Genomic DNA, 19,299 nt, shown 5'->3' with positions numbered 1-19,299 from the left:
CACAGTTACAAGACACCAGAGGGGCATGTAGACGTCAAGCCTATCAAAGTAGCTCATGAAAATGACAAGTGTGCTACCACGTTGAAGGTAATGCCCAAAATAACCACAGTGCATGTTCGGCCTAATGACATCGAAAAAATGAAAGTAAACTTTGCCTTCCACCTTTTCAGTGCAGAGGTTTTACGTGGCCTTTTTTTTACAAGAAGCAAATCGCAAAATTTTACGACTATGGAGGTCAAACTGGGAAGTTTGTTAGTTTCATGCAGAAGCTAATTCTTGTGATGACGTCAAGGCTACCATCTGGTGCACTCAAGCCTGGCTCCAGAGAAGAAAAGGTGCTTTTGGAAGCCCTTAATTACATTGATGAGTGGGAAGCAGTCACTGGACCTGAAAAGGTAGGTTTCCTGTCATACAGCACAGCACTGGGCCTCAGAGTGACTTTGAAAGCTACACTGGATCTTCTTACGTACCTAACCGAGAAGATTGGCTACAAATACCTTTTGACGTCCTGGTTGAGCCACGATCCCATTGAAAATCTGTTTGGTATCATTCGCCAATTTTTTGGCTGCAATGACCACCCCACTTCTGCACAGTTTTTGACGGCAGTGAACTGCCTCAGCTTTTATAATTTGGCGAAAGCTCCAGACACTGGAAATTGTGCAGGTGGAGCACTCATGGCATTAGTTGGAACAAGTGACGTGGCCGGTCATGTAGACACTCCTCTAGACTCTGGGAAGCTGGATGAGGCATCAAAAACACTGAAAGCTTCCTCAATAGTCCCCGACCATGTATATCCAGAACAAACAAGCGACGCAAGACTGATATATTATTTGGCTGGATATGTTGCCCGACGTAAGATCCTGACAACAAAGTGCCGTGACTGCTTCGAGGACCTCCTCACATCAGCAGAAGATGCAGACAAGGACATTTCGTCGTTCACTGCTTTCTGTGACAATGGCGGGCTGCTGTACCCGTCCCAAGAGCTCTTTTCCTTCATAGGAGCTCTTGAGAATTCTTTTACACTTTGGTTTAGATGGAAAAAGCTGCACAGGGACAGCATAAGTGAAGGGATGGACTCTTTGCATAACTTGCCGCTTGTGGGCTGCACTGCCCACAATAAGACACTGGCTAACAGCATTGTGAAGTTTCTCATGATGACTCGCCTTCACTTTTACACGAAGTCTCTCAACAAGGAGCGAGCATCGAAAAGAGAGAAGAAGAAGCACTTAAAGCATTGTGAAGTTTTTCATGATGACTCGCCTTCACTTTTACACGAAGTCTCTCAAGAAGGAGCGAGCATCGAAAAGAGAGAAGAAGAAGCACTTAAAGCATTGTGAAGTTTTTCATGATGACTCGCCTTCACTTTTACACGAAGTCTCTCAACAAGGAGCGAGCATTGAAAAGAGAGAAGAAGATGCACTTAAAGCTTATTGTGTTCTTTATTTCGAAACGAACTGAAATTAAAATAGTTCGTTGTAGGAAACGAACCCGAAACTAATATGGTTTTGATTAATGAATCTACATTTGACAGCATAAGAAAGGCAGTGATTGCTGAAAACATTGAGTCAAAATTCCTACAATATTTTGCTTATGTCCGGCCACACTTATTCATAATACGCGTAAGAAATTTTCTAATGAATCGCGGAGAAGCGAAAATTTTCAGTGACCCAAGGCAGCTTTCAAAAACAAGCAGTTCAGGCTGATATTCAACTTTGCAAGCACGACAAAGTTTTTGGTTGGGGTCTCTTCAGAGTAGGTTCAAAGACTCTTCAGAGTCTCTGTTTGCACGGTCTAATTTCTGCACCAAATACGACTCCAATGAAGCGAAACTCACAGGCTGACCGCCTCCGAGGAGAACACATAGACAGCCTTGATTGCGACACTAATAGCGTGTTCCACGCGGAAATAATAGCGTGCCTACATTATTGCACGATTGCTTGAATTTTGAACGAATTTGATGTAATAGAAACGCATCGCAAGTTAAAGCGCTTATCCCAAAGAGAAGCTCTATGGCTCATCCGATTGCAACTGACGCGCGTTGACCGGACCGTCGGGCGACGTGAAAGCGAGCATGAGCGCCACCGTGCGGTTGCATCCAAGAAGCGCACGCGAGCCGCCGGGCCTTCGTCACACTTCCCTATTCCAGCCACTGTACGTGTGCTGCTTGAGAAGCGTCGGAATCTTAGAGATCTGAAGTGACAACTTTTGTTTTCCAATACTTTTAGGTGGCTCTGGTTGCACCGGGAATAAACGAAAGGAGCAGAACACGACACGCATGAGCGCCTGCCGATGGTGATAGCCCATCTGTACTTCTCTACCCACTTTTTTAACGCGGCCTCGAGCATTATTCGCAGCATACTGGTCTCAGCGATGGCGCTGATAGCAGAGGCGGTATCTGGCAATGTCGCTCTCACGATTTCAGCGCACGTGTGCTGCTTGAGAAGCGTCGGAATCTTAGAGATCTGAAGTGACAACTTTTGTTTTCCAATACTTTTAGGTGGCTCTGGTTGCACCGGGAATAAACGAAAGGAGCAGAACACGACACGCATGAGCGCCTGCCGATGGTGATAGCCCATCTCTACTTCTCTACCGACTTTCTTTAACGCAGCCTCGAGCATTATTCGCAGCATACTGGTCTCAGCGATGGCGCTGATGGCAGAGGCGGTATCTGGCAACGTCGCTCTCACGCTTTCAGCACCCGCGTGCTGCATGAGGAGCGTCGGAATCACAGAGATCTAAAGTGACAATTTTGTTTTCTAATATTTTTAGGTGGGTCTGCTATCAGCGACATGGCTGAAACCAGTGTGCGGTGAACAACTCTCGAAGCCTCGTAAAGTAGGAAGGTTTAGAAGTATACAGGGGCTATCGGCGTCGGCAGGCACGAATGCGTGTTCTACTCCTTTAGTTTAATGACGGTGCAGCTATACGGCACTCCTATGCAGTTCGGCCACAGCTCCCGTGCTCCAATTACTTCTGACGGCACCTGTACTTTAGGTAGTCATCTTGGATTACTCCGAGGACAGTGTGTTTAGGGACCAGCATTACCTAAGGACTCTTCCAAATTTTTTATTTATTGTATTTATTGGTGCCCTCAGGACCATGTGGTATTACAGAGGAGAGTGGTTGTAAAGGGAAACAGAACGGAAGTAGTGAAATATACGATACAAAACATTTTGTTGCTTATACAATGTTAGCTAACAAACAGAAACCGAATAGGAATAGTGCATTATAAGATACAAAAAACTTTCTAGCATATACAATATTAGCTAAGGCATTCCTAAATAATTGGTGATCTAGGATGGAGGCCGTAAGTGCCTTCAGGTGGTTCCATTCATGGGGTGTGCGAGGTATATATGAGTGAAAGAAACTGTTGGTTCGGCATGATGGCACTCCTACTTTATGAACATGATCTAAACGAGGAGGTGTATACTGTGGATGGAAAATGAGCTCATCACGTAGGATTGAATGGTGAAATATTTTATGTAACAGGCTGAGGAGAAAGATTTTGCGTCTAGATGCTAAAGATGGAAGGTTAAGACTAGCTTTCATTGCTGTTATGCTGGCTGCACGATTATAGTTAGTATGTACAAAACGGACCGAGTTGTTTTGGATCATTTGAAGTGAATGTATCAGGTTATGCTGGGCTTGATCCCAAACGCTACGCGGGGTATACCAGTTTCGGACGAATTAGTTTTTTATGTAAAAGGAGTTTTAATGAGGAAGGGGCTTTAGAAAAATTACGGCGCAAATATCTTAACCTCCTCTTAGCGTTATACCCGCCGCGGTGGCTCAGTGGCTAAGGCGTTGCGCTGCTGAGCACGAGGTCGCGGGTTCGATTCCCGGCTGCGGCGGCCGCTTTTCTGATGGAGGCGAAAAGCGAAAACGCCCGTGTGTACGAGATTTCGGCGCACGTTAAAGATCCCCAGGTGGTCAAAATTAATCCGGAGCCCTCCACTACGGCGCGCCTCATCGCCTCCGTTGCGTCGGCGCGTTAAACCCTACAATCAATCAATCAATCAATCTTAGCGTTATCATTGACCTAATCAAGGTGAAAACCCCATCCCAGATCGGAGGTTATATGAACACCTAAATATTTACAACTGTTAGGAGTACCTAAAGCAATGTTATTAAGGAAGTAAGAGGGTAGAGCATTACAAGTTCTCGATACTCTCATGAATTTAGATTTGCGAGTGTTTAGTTGGATTGTCCAATTAGTACACCAGACAGAAATTGTATTAAGGTCAGCTAACAGGGTGGCTACTTCATCATTAGAGATTATTTCACAAACAAAAGAAAGCAATCGACGGCGAACAAATCTATATGAAAAGAAATTTCAGAAGGAAGGCCATTTATATAGATAAGAAAAAGCAGAGGACCAAGTAGGGAACCTTGCAGCCCCCCAGAACGAACGGGTATTTGAGGGGAACAAGTATTGTTATCCGAAACGTACTGGAAATGATTGCTTAGAAATATTTCGAGCAAAGTAAGATGTTTGGGGTCCAGATTTAGTTGATTAAGTTTAGATGACAACTAATCGCAAACTTTATCGAACGTTTACTAAAAATCAAGAAATATGGAGTCAGCTATTGAAGAACGGTCAAGGATGATGTTGAGTTTGTGTGTGAAAGATACCAGTTTTGTTTCACATGAGTAAGTCTTAAGGTACGTCCTCACTTGCGGCGCCACGCACGCGCAGCGCCGCACACGCGAAAACGCCGCCGCTTTTTGAAGGCCACACTCTGGGAGCGCGCGCGCGCAAAGGTGGCGGCGGCGGCGGCTCAAACCGGTGTGGCACGGAAGAACTGCGCGCTCGCCAGCTGTCCGCGCCGGCCCAGCTCCCCGAGGAGAACACTGACCTCGCTAACGTGACCTAGCTCACGTGACTTGGGCGCTGATTGGCTCGTCGAGTTTGTCGCAAAGCGCCTTGCCGCGTAAAATGGGTCCCAGCGCTATTCTTTCGCGGAAGAGGAATCTTTCCGCAAAAGGGTGCTAGTAAGAGATACAGGGCGGTAATTCAAAGGAGAATGCTTGCGACTTGATTTATGTAATGGAACCAGCTTCCCGACGTGCCAATCAAGAGGCAGGCAACCATTTTCGAGGGACCGCTGAAAGTTCATGGTGACTTCGTCGTCTTCCTCAAGCATGACTGGCGGGCTCAGAGTGCCCGCCAGCCTTTCATCATTCTCTACAACTGGAACGCACGAGCACGCGCGAAAGGCGGCCTCAACCGGCATCGCGAACTGCGGCCCGTACAACGATTTGTCTTGTGCTGTCCCATTGAGGCGCGGACGCGCGTGAACTTTCTTTTCGTACTTTCTGGCAAGCGCCATGCGCAAGCCTAGACGAAGAGGGGCGCTCCTCGGGAAGCGCGCGTACAAGTGCGCGGTAACCGGCGAGAGTAAATACGACCTGGGATTTTATGATTACACCGAAGATATTACAGCCAGCAACTACAGCTACCCTGTTAACAAAGGATGGGAACATGCTCCCGATACAGCATGACGATTTTATCGCTGTGTTCATGGTTTCATTACTAAAGCCAAATTCATTTATACTTACTCTGTTGCTTGTTTTATCCAGTTTTTGTACATTTCCCATGCTTGAGGTTCGTTGTACCCGAACAAGCCGATAGCAATGATTGTTTTTTTATTCTCGTCGTTGCCTTGTACCTCCTTGAGAGCCTGGACCAAAAATAAAAGCTTTCTTTGAAACAAAAACGTTGTTTGCACAAGCACAATACAGAAACCTAAATTGATTTGTTCTGATTATATACACACCAACTATTCAATGCCCCGAGATAATAAAGTGGAGATCGTTTTGCTCAGAAGGCGCGCACGTATATTAACGCCACAGATGATAAGTTGAGTAGCACGGCAGGGCAAGTAGAGAAAACACATGAATAAGTTCACGTATTTCGTCGCAGTGAACTTTCATTCGTTCTCGTTTTTCAGTCTCATTCCCAACACGTCAAATAACTCAAAGAAAAAGCAAAAGCTTTTCGGCTGTCCACTATACCAGCAAACATGCGCATTGTTGAAAATGTATACTTGGGGCTTGTTGATACATATTCATATAGAACAAAAGCGCTTGACGGAAAAATAGTGCCCGAGCAGGGCGCTGTAAAACAGACAGTAACCAGTAGTGTCACTGTTTCTTCTTCCATTGATGCCTCTCCTATTTATTTTCTTTACTGATAGAAAGATTTGCAGAAGGCCCAAATGGTTCATTATACTACGAAGAAAAACAGGCCGAAGGACAGGCCCAAGAAGCGCTCTGTTGTTCGTCAGCGCCTGTGCTTTGTAGTTCTATACTTGGCCGTGTATTTTGCGCTGTTTTTTTTTCATATTACTGGCAGCGTTGTAGGTATTAAAGTGCTCATATGATCTGACAATATTTATTCACCACAAAGGGCGGATTTCTCTAAGAGTAAGGCCCCGCAGAATATTTAAACGAGGCAGAGCCATTCGCCGTTTTCTGCCATACTCCGCTCTCATTAATTAAAATTTATAAAAAAATGGTTCTGCGCGGGCGGCTCGCTTCAATTTTGGTATTTCTGATGTCCGCGTGACTGACCGAAGGAGGAAACCCTTCTTGAATTACATCTTATGTAATTTGAAACCCTTTATTTGCAAAAAGGTATACTTCCGAAAACAGTACCGCGTCAATCGAATAGAGAGCAATGTACAAAACAGTGCTCTTGCGAACACCCGTGTTTCTCATATATAAGCGTCGATCGCGCTTGGAAGTCGCAGGCCCTATCTTTGATGCTAGTATTTTCATTGTAGGCAAAGAAACCGATCTGTATAAAGTCTACGGCTTTTATTACGGCTGACAGGCAACATGGTTCTAGTTGTATTGATTAAAAGTTTTATTTTGCCAATCCACCACTCCGCCAAAATGAATCACTGCTGTGTTAAAAACTGTGAAAATCTCTTTTACTCTGCAGAATAGTAGTGATCGAGTATATAAAAGTCTTTTCAGCTGGTTGAAAAGCGGTTCCATTTTGGAAGAAATTGGAACTGAGCTGCAATTTACACGGCAGACTCTTGGCGAGAAGAATAATTGCTACAGAAAACAAAAAAATCCAAAAAGAATAAAAGCATAATGCTGCGAAGAGTAGAAAGTTATCATCATACAGATCAGTCGGCCGGTGTCATTAAAGCCGAAATTGTACACATACAGTATGGAAAAGTTAAAAAACTGGAGTAGTTCTGAAGAAATCATCGACAAAGTATATTTCACACTGGTAATAAACCATTGCATAAGTATTTTTGAATTATCGCAAACAAAAGTTTGGGCACTGTGTGCTCCGCGTCACTCTCGATTGTGACGACATGCGGAGTGTCCTGACTGAAACACACGTTTTTGGGGCTGTTTAGGGCCTCGCAGTATTGGCAGAGCTCGTTACGCAAGGCGAAGTTAGTCATGCCATGGGAAGGCACAGAAGCTGCCTAATAATGTTGTATACTATAAAAAAGATACCTGTCCCCACCTTTAGCTTCCCCAGAGCACGGATGGTGGTATCATAAAGAGCGAATAGGCAGAGCTCATCAAATTGCTTTCAAGTATGTGCAGAAGCAGCCAAATCTCGACGCACCATCACTGTGCGCAGCCCTATTTTGTGAACGGGCTTTGTAAAACCCAAAATAAATTTGGAAGAAAGCATTTAAAAAGTATGCACTATTGCAAGAGACAGATGTTAGTAGTAACGATTTCGTTTATGCTTCCATGACAGTGCAAGCTATATAGGAATGCGCCAGCAGCAAACTCCGAGAGAGTAGTGTATATAACTACGTGAAGCTCGTATATATGCTTGAGTTAGCGGCAAAAGAAATAAAATATTACAGGAATTGGCTTCGCTGCTGGAATAGACGCACAATTTATTGACGGCCCACTGTGCGCGTACTGGTTACACCTTTTCCTGGTGGCAGTACCTAACAGGAGCTGTTCACTAGCGGTGGCAAGCAAGGGTGGGGTTTGGTCACCAGCCAACCCAGCGTAGCTCTGGCTTCTTTGACCCTATGGGAGGAGATAGCGCCGAAAAAACCCCTTTCTCTTTCGCTTTCAACCTTTTTGGCAGATATCAGAATATATCGAAACACTTTTCAAAAAAGTGCTCACCAGAGACGAGTGCTATTGCTCTGTGGGGGCTTTTTGACGCGCTCTCTAACGGCGTTAAAAATAAAAAGTAATTGATGAAGATAAAATCTTCCATAAATACATGGTTAGGCAAGTTTATAAGCGCCGCGTTACGAAGTTTCACATGAGGAGCGACTACATGGTGTCTCAACTTCTATTCGCCAAGACATCAGCATATGAACGAACAATGCTATTAATCCAGCGCAAGGGTAGAATATAGGCACCAAGTCAGGACAACTGCCGTAGGAATCTCACCTCCAGCTGCTACTTCCACGTTGCCAGAGACATCAACAGGTTCGCCAATATCACATGTGCGCACTATAATCCACGAGGGAGTTTTCGTTTTGTCTGATAGGTTTGTTGGCGTCTCACCTAAGCGGCTCGTTTAAAATGTGGACGCAATGAAGGTGGCTACAATAATGGATGGTTCCTCCCAATGGGCACTTACGTTTGTTCTTGGTAGGTTCAATTGGTTCGGTAATTCGCTTGTCTAAGACCCATTTTATCAATCACCTTAAGTTATTGTACTATCAAGTAGCTGTCATCTGTAGATTTTGTTGGGGTGCGTTTGTGTTCCTTGTACATATAGTGAATATAGGGAAAGAATGTTGAAAAAAATTAGTGGTTTTCTGCGGGAGGGGAAACAGTTTTCTGCGTAAGTGTTAAACGAACCGCTTGGCAGCAGTATTTCTTGCCAAAATAATGAGTGTTATGGAGAACGGGTGCTGAAGCGCTCTTCACACTGCCAGCAGTGGCTAAGAAAAGATGTGAGAAAGGTGGAGAGGTTGCCATTGTCGGTGAGAGCACGAAGCGGCGATAAAACGTAAAGCGAAGGAACAAGGTATTCCCCGAGGTCTCGGTTTTACGTTAACGCCCAAGACCTCTGAACTCCGTTCATATCCTTCTCCTGGCACACAAAATTTTGGGTGGCTTGTAAGCGTCCACAAAGCAGCCCTCTCCTTCGAATAACCTTAATCACTTGGCTACAGCCAGCGTACCGACAGAGCCCATCAAAGTCGCTAACTACCCCAGGTAAGCACGAACACTTGTGCGTACGTATGTTTTAATAGGAAACTGTATTATTAGAGTACAATGGCAGCTTGCTTCTGGACTCATTGGTACATTATTACTAGTCAAACACAGCCCTAAGTTAAATTGACGAACACGAAGGATGGCGGAAAACAACATTCACACTTATGAAAGGGCCAACATCAACTGGCCTTTGTTTCCGGACCCTATCGAAAAACATTCGAAACAAAAACATAGAAAGACAAACATTCAAAACCACCACGCAAAACCACCCAATTCTTGATAGTAGTTGTCGTCACCTCTTGTTCGCGCGGTCTCACTCAGAGCTGGCCACACGCGTCACCCTTCTCCTCTCTCTAGCTCACTGCAACACGAGGAACGTCTTTCTGCAAGAGGCTAATTTCAATGTTCTCTAGAAACACGGATGGCTGGCTGACGCATGCGCCTTCGCTCCCTGATGCCATACTGAAGGCTTCTATTACCTCCCTGACGTTCTGTTGTGGGAGCGTGCCAATACTGTTGTTTCTTCGAGCTTCGGTTCGCACTTGCAATTTTTTGCTGTGATCGGAAAAATGGCCAGGCGCTTGTAGCTTCGGGCATGCGTTCTTATACACTCGAGGCCGCTCGTTTGGGTATCTTCCGGTTTGTCTTATATAGGACCTCCCACAGTCCAACGAAATTTTGTAAACGATTTGTGACTCGCACGTAATGGACGGTTCGTGAGTTCTACCTCACCGCGTGTGCGTTGAGCGTCATACTTGTTCATCCGCTTGCCCAGTCCATTGATCTTGTGTGGGGCGCAAAAAAAGAATTTCACATTGTATCTGTCGGCAAGCTTTGTCAGCACGTGTGAGATGTTGTGGATGTACGGAATGACTGCCAGTGATCTTCTACATTCCTTTTCTTGCGGATGCCCAACACCGCGTTGTCCGTTTTAAGCATTTCTGTGCCACGCCCCGGAGCAGTGGTTCTGGGAATTCGCTTTTGTTGAGCCGGCAGATCTGCACATTTACGCTTCCTTTAGGACGTGGTGGCAAGATTTGGAAAGAGCCTGCGTTATTCACGCTGTGGCTATTCTTCGTTTGACCAGCTTAGAGTGCCCGGAGACGTGTGGGAGCAATTTCGTCTCACTTGTGGTCAGGTACTTCTAAGAAGCGGGGTCACTTTGCAGCACAAGGCTGATGTCCAAAAAAAGGACACCATCTTCCCGTGGGGAACCATGAGGAGGATGCGAAGCATCATAGGGGTTCCGTGTAGGCTCCATTATGTTGCCGTTATGTTGTTTAATTTATCGGAGCACGAATGAGAACGTAGTGCGAACCCGCATGTAGAGAGAGAGAAATGCAGAGACAGCGAAGAGACCGACACCGGCGTTACCTCATCGAACACCTTCTAGTTATCGTCGTTATTGCGTGCTCACTATAGTATCCCGCTGCCCGCCCTCTTCGCACTCTTCTCTGGTTGAGGTGCAAGATCGTCCTCTAAAGTTTTCAGTTCATCGTTTTCGTTGACATTCAGCTCCGCGTGCCTTCGTTATATCAGCAGCTTCTTGACGTAGTTTTAATGAGTCAAGGACATAAGGCGCGTTTGTAGCAGTAGGTCCTGTCTCGCTTTTGTAGCGCCGTTGGAAGAGGGCCACGTAGCTCTCGTTGCGTCCAGAGAGTCGTGGGATCGAAACCGGGCGCCGCTAACTATTTCTTTTTTTATAGTGTGGGGGGAGAGGTGCGGACGGACGGACGACGGACGACGGAACCGAGAGCAAGAGATGCTTCGCATCTATAAACTGCAGGCGCCAGTCTTCTCGTACCTCGTGCGGGAATTCAGCCCCTGCATGGGCATTGCTTAACGATCCGATAACCTTCATTACGATGTTTTCTCCCCATTGTCCCCACAGAAAGCACACGAGGGAGTAATCCACGTATCGAAAGCAGCGAGTGACGCCCATCCCCTTCGAAACGTGCTACAACAAGCGGTCCCCTCGGGCCAGGTACATATCGCAGCGCTGAACTCGATCCTATAGATGTGCTGTACTTCTGCGCGAAGGTGCGTTCTTTGAACACCACCCACAATGCATCCACATAAAGTTGAAGCAGCCCTAGAAAGTCACTGGCGGCCACCTATCACTGGTTTTGGAAGCGGACATTTCCGTAGGTGTCAACACATTCCTCCACGGCTTCGGTGGCGACTTTTCGGCTTAAGCTGCAAAACAGCTCATTCACGTCAATGGAAAAACAGTGCAAGGGTGACGCCTGCTGCAGAAAGGTCACTAGCTCCTGAGAGGTCCTTAGAAGGTATGGGTCATGAGTGTGGTGAGGTGTTGCTGGTGAGGTGTTGAAACAGTGCTACCCTTCTCTGTCATGTCCCCTTGTCCTCGACGATAGCCCTTAGGGGCATGCCCCCTTTGTGTGTCTTCACAGCAAAGAAGACATTAAGGCAAACACCTTTACTCTCTTACTCTCTCTCTCGTTTCTCTTGCTAACTTCTCGTGTCCCCCACTTTCGCACAATGAAGCTGCATGGGATTGCTCCTTTGTCAGCGAGTTTGCGTCCTAGCACTCTTCCTTCGTAAAGGTTTTGAGCAACACTTGCGTGGGTTTTCCTCTATATTGCTCTTTGTCGAAGATCACGAAGTTCCCCTTTGGTTTCCCAGAAGTTGTCGGCAATCATTCGGTTCTAGCCACTTGACTGTTGATCTTGCTTGTGCCACGCTTTTTTTGTCGGGTACTTTGCGGGTTGCCGCTTCTACTTTCCCAACCGCTTCAGTGAGGTAAGTTTTTTTTCATTTTCAGAAGCCTTTCTGGCCATGTCAAGCACCATGGCTGTCAAGTCTGCTGGTCTCGGCTCTGGGGGAACAGCGAACTTCGGTCCCTTACCTAGCTGCTCCGCGGCTTTGTCAGGCAGTGACACGCCACCCAGGTTTACTAGGCCTGTGTCCCTGGTCGCTTCTCCGTTCTTTTTTCTGGGCAGCCTAGCGAAGCATGCTGCCCATAAGCTCTCACCTCTTGACTCCGCCAGGCCGGTGAAGAAGCAGTGCATAGCAGGTGACGTCTCAGCTGCCAGCACGGTAGCAGATATCCTCCATATGTTGTCATCACTGAACGCCACTCGCCTAGAAGACATTATTCGCGCTGCACCGCCTCCAAACATCTTGACAGGACACTTCAATGCGCACCACCCTTCGTGGGGAAGCAAAATATGAAGGACGTCGCCTTTTGTACATTGCTGACCCCCTTGGTTTATGTGTAGTTAACGCCGGGGACCCAACATATCATCATGGAAGGAGGTGGAGCGCCCTTGACATCACCGTGGTTTCTGCGGCGTCACTGACGACCCCAAGCTTGTGTGCCTGCATTACGTCCCATGGAAGCGACCACACACCAACGTGCATCACTCTGGGTGGCTTTCCTGCTGGCCGTCGCAAACCTGCGGTTCAATTTGTGAACTGGTAAAGGTGTTACCACTGCAATAAAAGAGAGCGCTGGCATTTTCTCGTCCTAAGATGACGCTAACGACAGCATCACGAAAGCCCGGAGGTTGTGCAGCAAAGCCGGCAGGTTTTCTAAGGAGTGTACTGTGGCTGACGGTGAATGACAATCTTCGGCCGATCCGTAGAAGGGCGGAAAGACATGTACGGAAAAGATTTGTGATTGAAGTCGTACAAGCGGCCAGACACACGCAAAAGATCCTTCAGAGACATTTTGAAAAGCTCTCGAAGCGTGAATGGATGTCGTTTTGCTCCAAATTAGACCACAGAAAGCCTGTCACGAGGATGTGGAGTCTATTTCGTGGTCTTCGTGCACCACGGGCTCAGTTACATCCCTTCACAATTTCCTTGAGAATTGTGACCTCGATGTAGCTGACCTCGATGTAGCTGAAGCCTTCTGTGCCAAAATCACCGCCACGCAAGGGCGGTGATTTTCACTTCCTACAAGCACCGTTGGAACAATGAGCCCCCCATCCGCCAGCGCATCTTACCTGGACACACCCTTTTGTGTGGCGGAACTCGAGGCCGCTCTGGCCTCAGTTCAGAAAGCTTCTTCGCCAGGTCCTGACGGCATTAGCTACGTGGTTCGGAGTTATCTTAGTGTTAATGCGAAGGGGCGGCTTCTTTCAGTGTTTAACCATTCTTGGGAAACTGCCCACGTTGAACCAGAGTTGAAGCGCGCCCGCATTGTAACAGAATTAAAGCCTGGAAATGTGCCTACGCACATTAACTCGTATCGACCAATTGCTCTCATCACCTGTATTGTTAAACTCATAGAGAAGATGGTACTACAGCGCTTGGACTTGCATTTCACTGAGAGAGGTATATATCTGTCGCAGATGTCAGGCTTGCGCAAGGGCGGAGAAGCATTGATAACGTCATTGTTCTTGCAAGACATGTTAGGGAGGCAAAGGCTCGACGGCAGTTAACCATCGCAGTCTTTATTTGCATAAAATCGGCTCATGACTGCGTGCTCCTTGGAGGTATGTGCACAGCTATGGGGTCCGCAGTTATTTAGGGATCCATGTACGATGGATCTCTCCGGCCGAAGTATCTACAAGCGCGTAGCAGACAGTGACATGTCATCGCAAAATGCTGAGACACCGCCAGGGCGGCGTCCTGAGCCCAACTCTTTTTAACGTCTCTTTGGTCGGACTTCAGAGATGTCTGCCGCAATCGGTGAAAACCTCAATGTACGCCGATGATATATCCATTTGGTTCGCAGGCCACAAACGGCGTGTGATTGGAGCGAGACTACAGCGCGCTATTATCTCGGTTGCGAAGGTTTCCGCAATACGCGGCCTTAAGATATCATCCGCCAAGTGCAAAGCAATGGCCTTCACTTAACAGGATGTATCTAAGTACCATTTCATTGCCTGTAGTGTACCAATACCATATGTCGATCACCACAAATTCCTTGGTGTCACTTTTGACCATCATCTTACATAGACACCACACGTTTGCAGCTTCAAAGAGAAGCTGACATGATTTGTGCACATTATTGTTATGCTCTCCAACAAAGCTCGTAGATGCAGCGTCAGCTCTCTTTTAAGGCTATGTGACGCTCTCTGTGAAGGCCTCCTCCGCCGCAGCCTCCCAGCTCTTACCCCCCTCTCCAAAGGGAAGGACGAAATACTACAACTGCTAGAAATTTGGCCTGTAGGCCAAATACTACAAATCTGTCTTGGGGTTCCGAGGACCACATCCACTGTGGGAACCATGACAGAAAGTAGACGTCGTCCGTTTCCTGCTCTGCAGGCACTGGAGCTATGTCAAACGCAACTGCGCATAGTTACTAGACAGCGTGGGCATCCACTAGCACCGGTCTATGTTTCCAGGGCGGAGGAGGTCCTGCCTTCACATTTCCAGGCCCCAGCCCTTTTTTTTTCACCCACCGTGAAAGTTCCCTGCCATGAAAATCACAACCACTGTTCCTCGCCTCAAGCGAAAAGCACCCATACCGGCCGCAGCTTTGACTTTGTTTCCATTGGAGCTCATTAATACTTACAATTCAGAAGTATTCATGAACGTTGGATTGGGAACAGGTGGGAGTAAGGGTTAATGGAGAATACCTCAGTAACCTCAGATTTGCTGATGACGTTGCCTTGCTAAGTGACTCGGGGGACGAATTGCAAAGCATGCATTCCGCACTGGGCGAACAGAGTAGAAACGTTGGCCTGAAAATTATTATGCAGAAAACTTAAGTAATGATCAATAACCTCGGGACAGCACAGAAGTTTGAGATAGGTGGCAAGGCAGTGGAAGTGGTAAGCGAATATATCTACTTAGGCCAAGTTGTGACCCCAGATCCCAACCATGAGGCAGAGATAATTAGAAGGATCAGAATGGGGTGGGGTGCATATGGCAGATATTCTCAGATAATGAATAGCAGCCTACCATTGTCGCTGAAGAAGAAAGTGTATGACAGCTGCATCTTACCGGTATTCACCTACGGGGAAGAAACGTGGAGGCTCACTAAGAGGGTTCAACTTAAATTGAGAACGACTCAGCGGGCAATGGAGCGGAAAATGATAGGTGTAACATTAAGGGACAAGAAGAGAGCGGAGTGGGTGTTAAAGACAGAACTGGTGTTAAAGACATATAGTAGAAATTAAGAAGAAGAAATGGACGTGGGCAGGGCATGTAATGCGAAGGCAAGATAACCGCTGGTCATTAAGTGTAGCAGAGTGAATCCCTAGAGAAACAAGCGTTGCAGGGGGCGGCAGAAAGTTAGATGGGCAGATGAGATCAAGAAGTTCGCGCAGATAAATTGGTCACAGTTGGCACAGGACCGAGGTAATTGGAGAATAATGGGAGAGGCCTTTGCCCTGCAGTGGGCATAGATAGGCTGTGATGATGATGATGATGATGATGATGATGATGAATACTTACAATAGAGACTATACGCATGTGTTAATGGATGGTTCAGTGACGGGTACCTCTTCGGCGATTGGGATTTGGATTCCCTCGTCGCGAACACTACCATTGCGTACCACTTAGCCCCAAGACTCAACGATGGCTACCGAGCTCGCTGGGGCTGGCTACTTTTCTCTACATCCTAAACCAGCGACCCAATAAATGGCCTTTTTTCACTGACTCCCGTTCGGGTCTAGCATACTCTCTACATCCTAAACTTTTCTGTACATCCACCTTAAGCATACTCTCTACATCCTAAACTTTTCTCTGCATCCTAAAGCAGCCACCCAATAAGTGGCCTTTTTTCACTGACTCCCGGTCAGGTCTAGCATACTTAGGATCGCTGCCGAAAGGTCATATGACATGGCAGATACATCAATTGCACCTCCAAGAAACACAACAGCGGCACAGCGTCAAACTGCAATGGCTTCCTGCTCACTGCGGAGTCGCCGGAAATATTGCAGCTGATGCTGCAGCCTCATCGGCCCCCAGCCTCTCTTTTCCACCTCTTCCCGTCCTTTTACAAGAAAGAATGCGGCAACCCTCGCACATTCGATTGCCTGGAGAACACAGCGCTTGATTTGGACCGACTTGAATCGCCAGTTCACGCCTCTGCATATCATTGATCCTAAATGCAGCTTCAAGATGGCTCCTGGGCTCAGAAAGCGTGAGGCAGCTGTACTGCACCACCTACGTCTCAACGTGGCGTACACGCGAAACAAGGATGACGCTGAATTCCCACTCTCTGAAATAAAGCGCAGGAAGCCGTCCGTTAGGTAAGAGTCACAAGTCATTTACAAAATTCCGTTGGACTCTGGGAAGTCCTATGTAGGACAAACCGGAAAGTGCCTCAATGAGGAGCTGCGAGAGCATAAGAACGCATACGCTTAGCTACAAGCGTCTGGACATTTGTCCGATGACTGCAAAAATTCAAATGCAAATCGATGTTCGAAGAAACAACAGTATTGGCACGCTGCCACAGCAGAAGGACCAGGGAGGTTAAAGAAGCCTTCAGGGTGGCATCGGGGAGTCAAGGCGCATGCGTCAGCCAGCTATCGGTGCTTTTGAAGAACAAGGAAATTAACCTCCAGCAGAAAGACGCTCCCCGTGTGACAGTGACCGAGAGAGAGGGGAAAGCTGGCGTTCGAGGCCAGCCTTGACTGAGACCGCGAGAACCAGACGTGATGACAACTATCAAGAATTGGACAGAGATAGGGTTTTGTGGGGTGATTTTGAATGTTTGTCTGTCTAAGTTTTTGTTTTGCAATGTTTTCTGATACAGTCGTAAAATAAAAGCCAGTTGATAGTTGCGCTTTCGTAAATGCCCATCCTGTGTTCTGCCGTCCTTCGTCTTCTTTAATTTCAACTTACCGCACTGTTTTAAAAGAAAATTAGAGTACAGTTGTATGTTCTAGTCTCTTGCCTTTCCATTTTGTAGCGTGTTTTACTGGTTTGTTTCCTGAGCGAACGGGCCCAGACTTGCACAATACTTAAAGTAGTTCGTATTGTGATTTTTGTATTGAGGTAATTCTGCACTTTTATTTATGTTGTTCTGTTTAGGCCGCAGACGCGCCTTGCCCCTGTTCCGGTGGGCAGGTCCAACCTTTTCATCCATAACAAGCAACATTGCACATGGCTTAAAGCCAATTTTCGCAGATGTGAAAAAAGTAGTTCAGACGAGATAGACAACCCAACCAGTAACGACCGAAAAAGAAAAGAACTCTTGAAAGAAATGTAAGCCGGAAAGCCTCTGGGCGAAAAGCAGACCACTTGGAAGATCGCGGCCAAATTGCAGTGTAAAAACTGGCATACCTGTATACCCAATGCCTAGTGACCGCGAGCGTACGGGAATCTTGGAAGAATGCGAATATAATCTCAAACCACAAAAACGGTGACATGAAGGAATGGAAAAATTACTGGGCCATCAGCTTACTTTTAGTCGTCTACAAGGTACTTAACAATGTAAGTGCTCATAGAAAGTTTTCCCCCTTAGATATCTGTCAGTCTCATGAAGCACGGTTCGTTGAGGATATTCAACAATGGGCCAAGTTCACACGATCAATCAGTTGACAGAGAAATCTGCAGAATATTTCAACCCCTATATATAGCCTTCATAGATTATGAGAAAACATTTGACCCGGTGGAAACCGCCGCAGCCATTCAGGCATGGCGGAATCATGGTATAGACGTTCATTGCGTAGGAATACTAGAAGATATCTACAATCGGTCCAGAGCCACCCCTTTTCCTCATAAATACAGCATTAAAATACCCATACGGAAGGAGCTCAGACAACGAGATACCGCCTATACAACCTTATTCCCAGCATGTTTACAAGAAGTATTCAGAACAATGGATTCGGAACAGTTGGGAGTAAAGGTTAATAGACAATACCTCAGTTACCTAAGATTTGCTGAGCACGTTGCCTTGCTAACTAACTCGGGGATCAATTGCAAAGCATGATTACAGCACTAGATAGGCGCAGTAGAATCCTGGACCTGAATATTATGCATAAAACTAAAGTAACGCTCAATAACCCCTGGAAGCACACAGGTTTGAGATAGGTGGCGAGGCAGTGGAAGTAATAAGCGAAAATATCTACTTAGGCCAAGTAGCCACCCGGGATCTGAGCCATGAGGCACATATAATGACAAGTATAAAAATAGGTTGGAGTGCACACAGCCGGCATTCTCAGATAATGAATGGCAGCCCACCACTGTCCCTGACGAAGAAATTTTGACAGCTGCATCTTACCGGTACTCACGGATGAGGCTGAAAATTGGAAGGGAGGAAGGATTTAGAAGGAAGGAAGGAAAGTTGACCAGGCTAGAGCCTAGTTTAGTATCCTGCACGTGGGAAAGGGTACATAGGCAACAAAGAAAGGGTAAGAATGCAGAAAAATTGGAGCCGACAGATAGGACCAGAGCTGAAGCGCTAAACGTTGAAGTTCATTGATTGCCACTGAAGGCGTTCTAGAGCTTAATTTTGTTGCGCGCAGAAAGCGTAAGAATTCGTTAACCACTTTCTGAACGGATGACAGATAAGGCCAATGACCCAGAATCTTCTCCCCCGAAAATGGTCGCCGAGAGTCGAGGTTCCCCAGTGCTGACGACAGCTTCTTTCTTTCAGGCGAGCGGATTGGGCACTCGCATAAATTGTGGCGTATCGTCTCGGAGGCGCCGCAAGTTTCGCTTTCCTCACCTGCGACCATTTCTATTAGGTATGAGTGAATGCCACCCCACACCAGAGACGGCAAAGAAGAGTTGCGTAAGACCGTGGGAGGCTTAGTGGAAGGGGACGTTGCAGGTGCGGGTCAAGGGCACCAAGAAGTGCACATGGGAACTCTTCTGTTTACCATTGAGAGATTGCTTTTTCCCGGCAGTGTATGCGGAAGGTCCTAGCTGCGTCCGTCCTAGACAGGGGAATAAGTACGGTCATCGATGTATGATGAACCAACCGGGCGACAGCGTCCGCACTTTTGTTGCCAACAATGCCGCAGTGAAAGGGAAGCTACTGCATTGTGACATCATGGCCCACCTGGGCACCACGGTCGTATATCATTGTGATTTCTGCCAGTAGCTGTTTGTGAGGTCCCGACACAGGGTTGACAGCAGTGACTGAAGTGGAAGCTTCGAATCAAAGAAGATAGCCCATCTCCGGCATGAACTTTGCTCGATGGTGCCAAGAGCACTACGGATGGCCGTAAGATCTGTAGCCATGGAGGTTATGTGATT

General features: G+C 46.9%; 1 protein-coding gene and 1 pseudogene across 1 annotated transcript in view; one reads left to right on the top strand and one right to left on the bottom strand.

Annotated features, from left to right (window-relative positions):
* The window catches only part of LOC144157727 (uncharacterized), a 159,782-nt gene that overhangs the window by 7,568 nt on the left and 132,915 nt on the right, over window positions 1-19,299 (bottom strand). Inside the window, exon 7 of the mRNA XM_077688508.1 lies at window positions 5,560-5,681. Coding sequence (XP_077544634.1) covers window positions 5,560-5,681 — 122 coding nt within the window. The remainder of the gene's footprint in view (window positions 1-5,559; window positions 5,682-19,299) is intronic.
* LOC144158037 (uncharacterized) lies at window positions 91-4,874 on the top strand (annotated as a pseudogene).

Source organism: Haemaphysalis longicornis, unplaced genomic scaffold (assembly GCF_048455015.1).
Source record: "Haemaphysalis longicornis isolate Haplotype H1 unplaced genomic scaffold, Haemaphysalis longicornis Haplotype H1 scaffold_10, whole genome shotgun sequence".
NCBI lineage: Eukaryota > Metazoa > Arthropoda > Arachnida > Ixodida > Ixodidae > Haemaphysalis > Haemaphysalis longicornis.
Note: the sequence above shows the minus strand (reverse complement) of the source record. Positions and strands in the feature narration are given on the sequence as shown.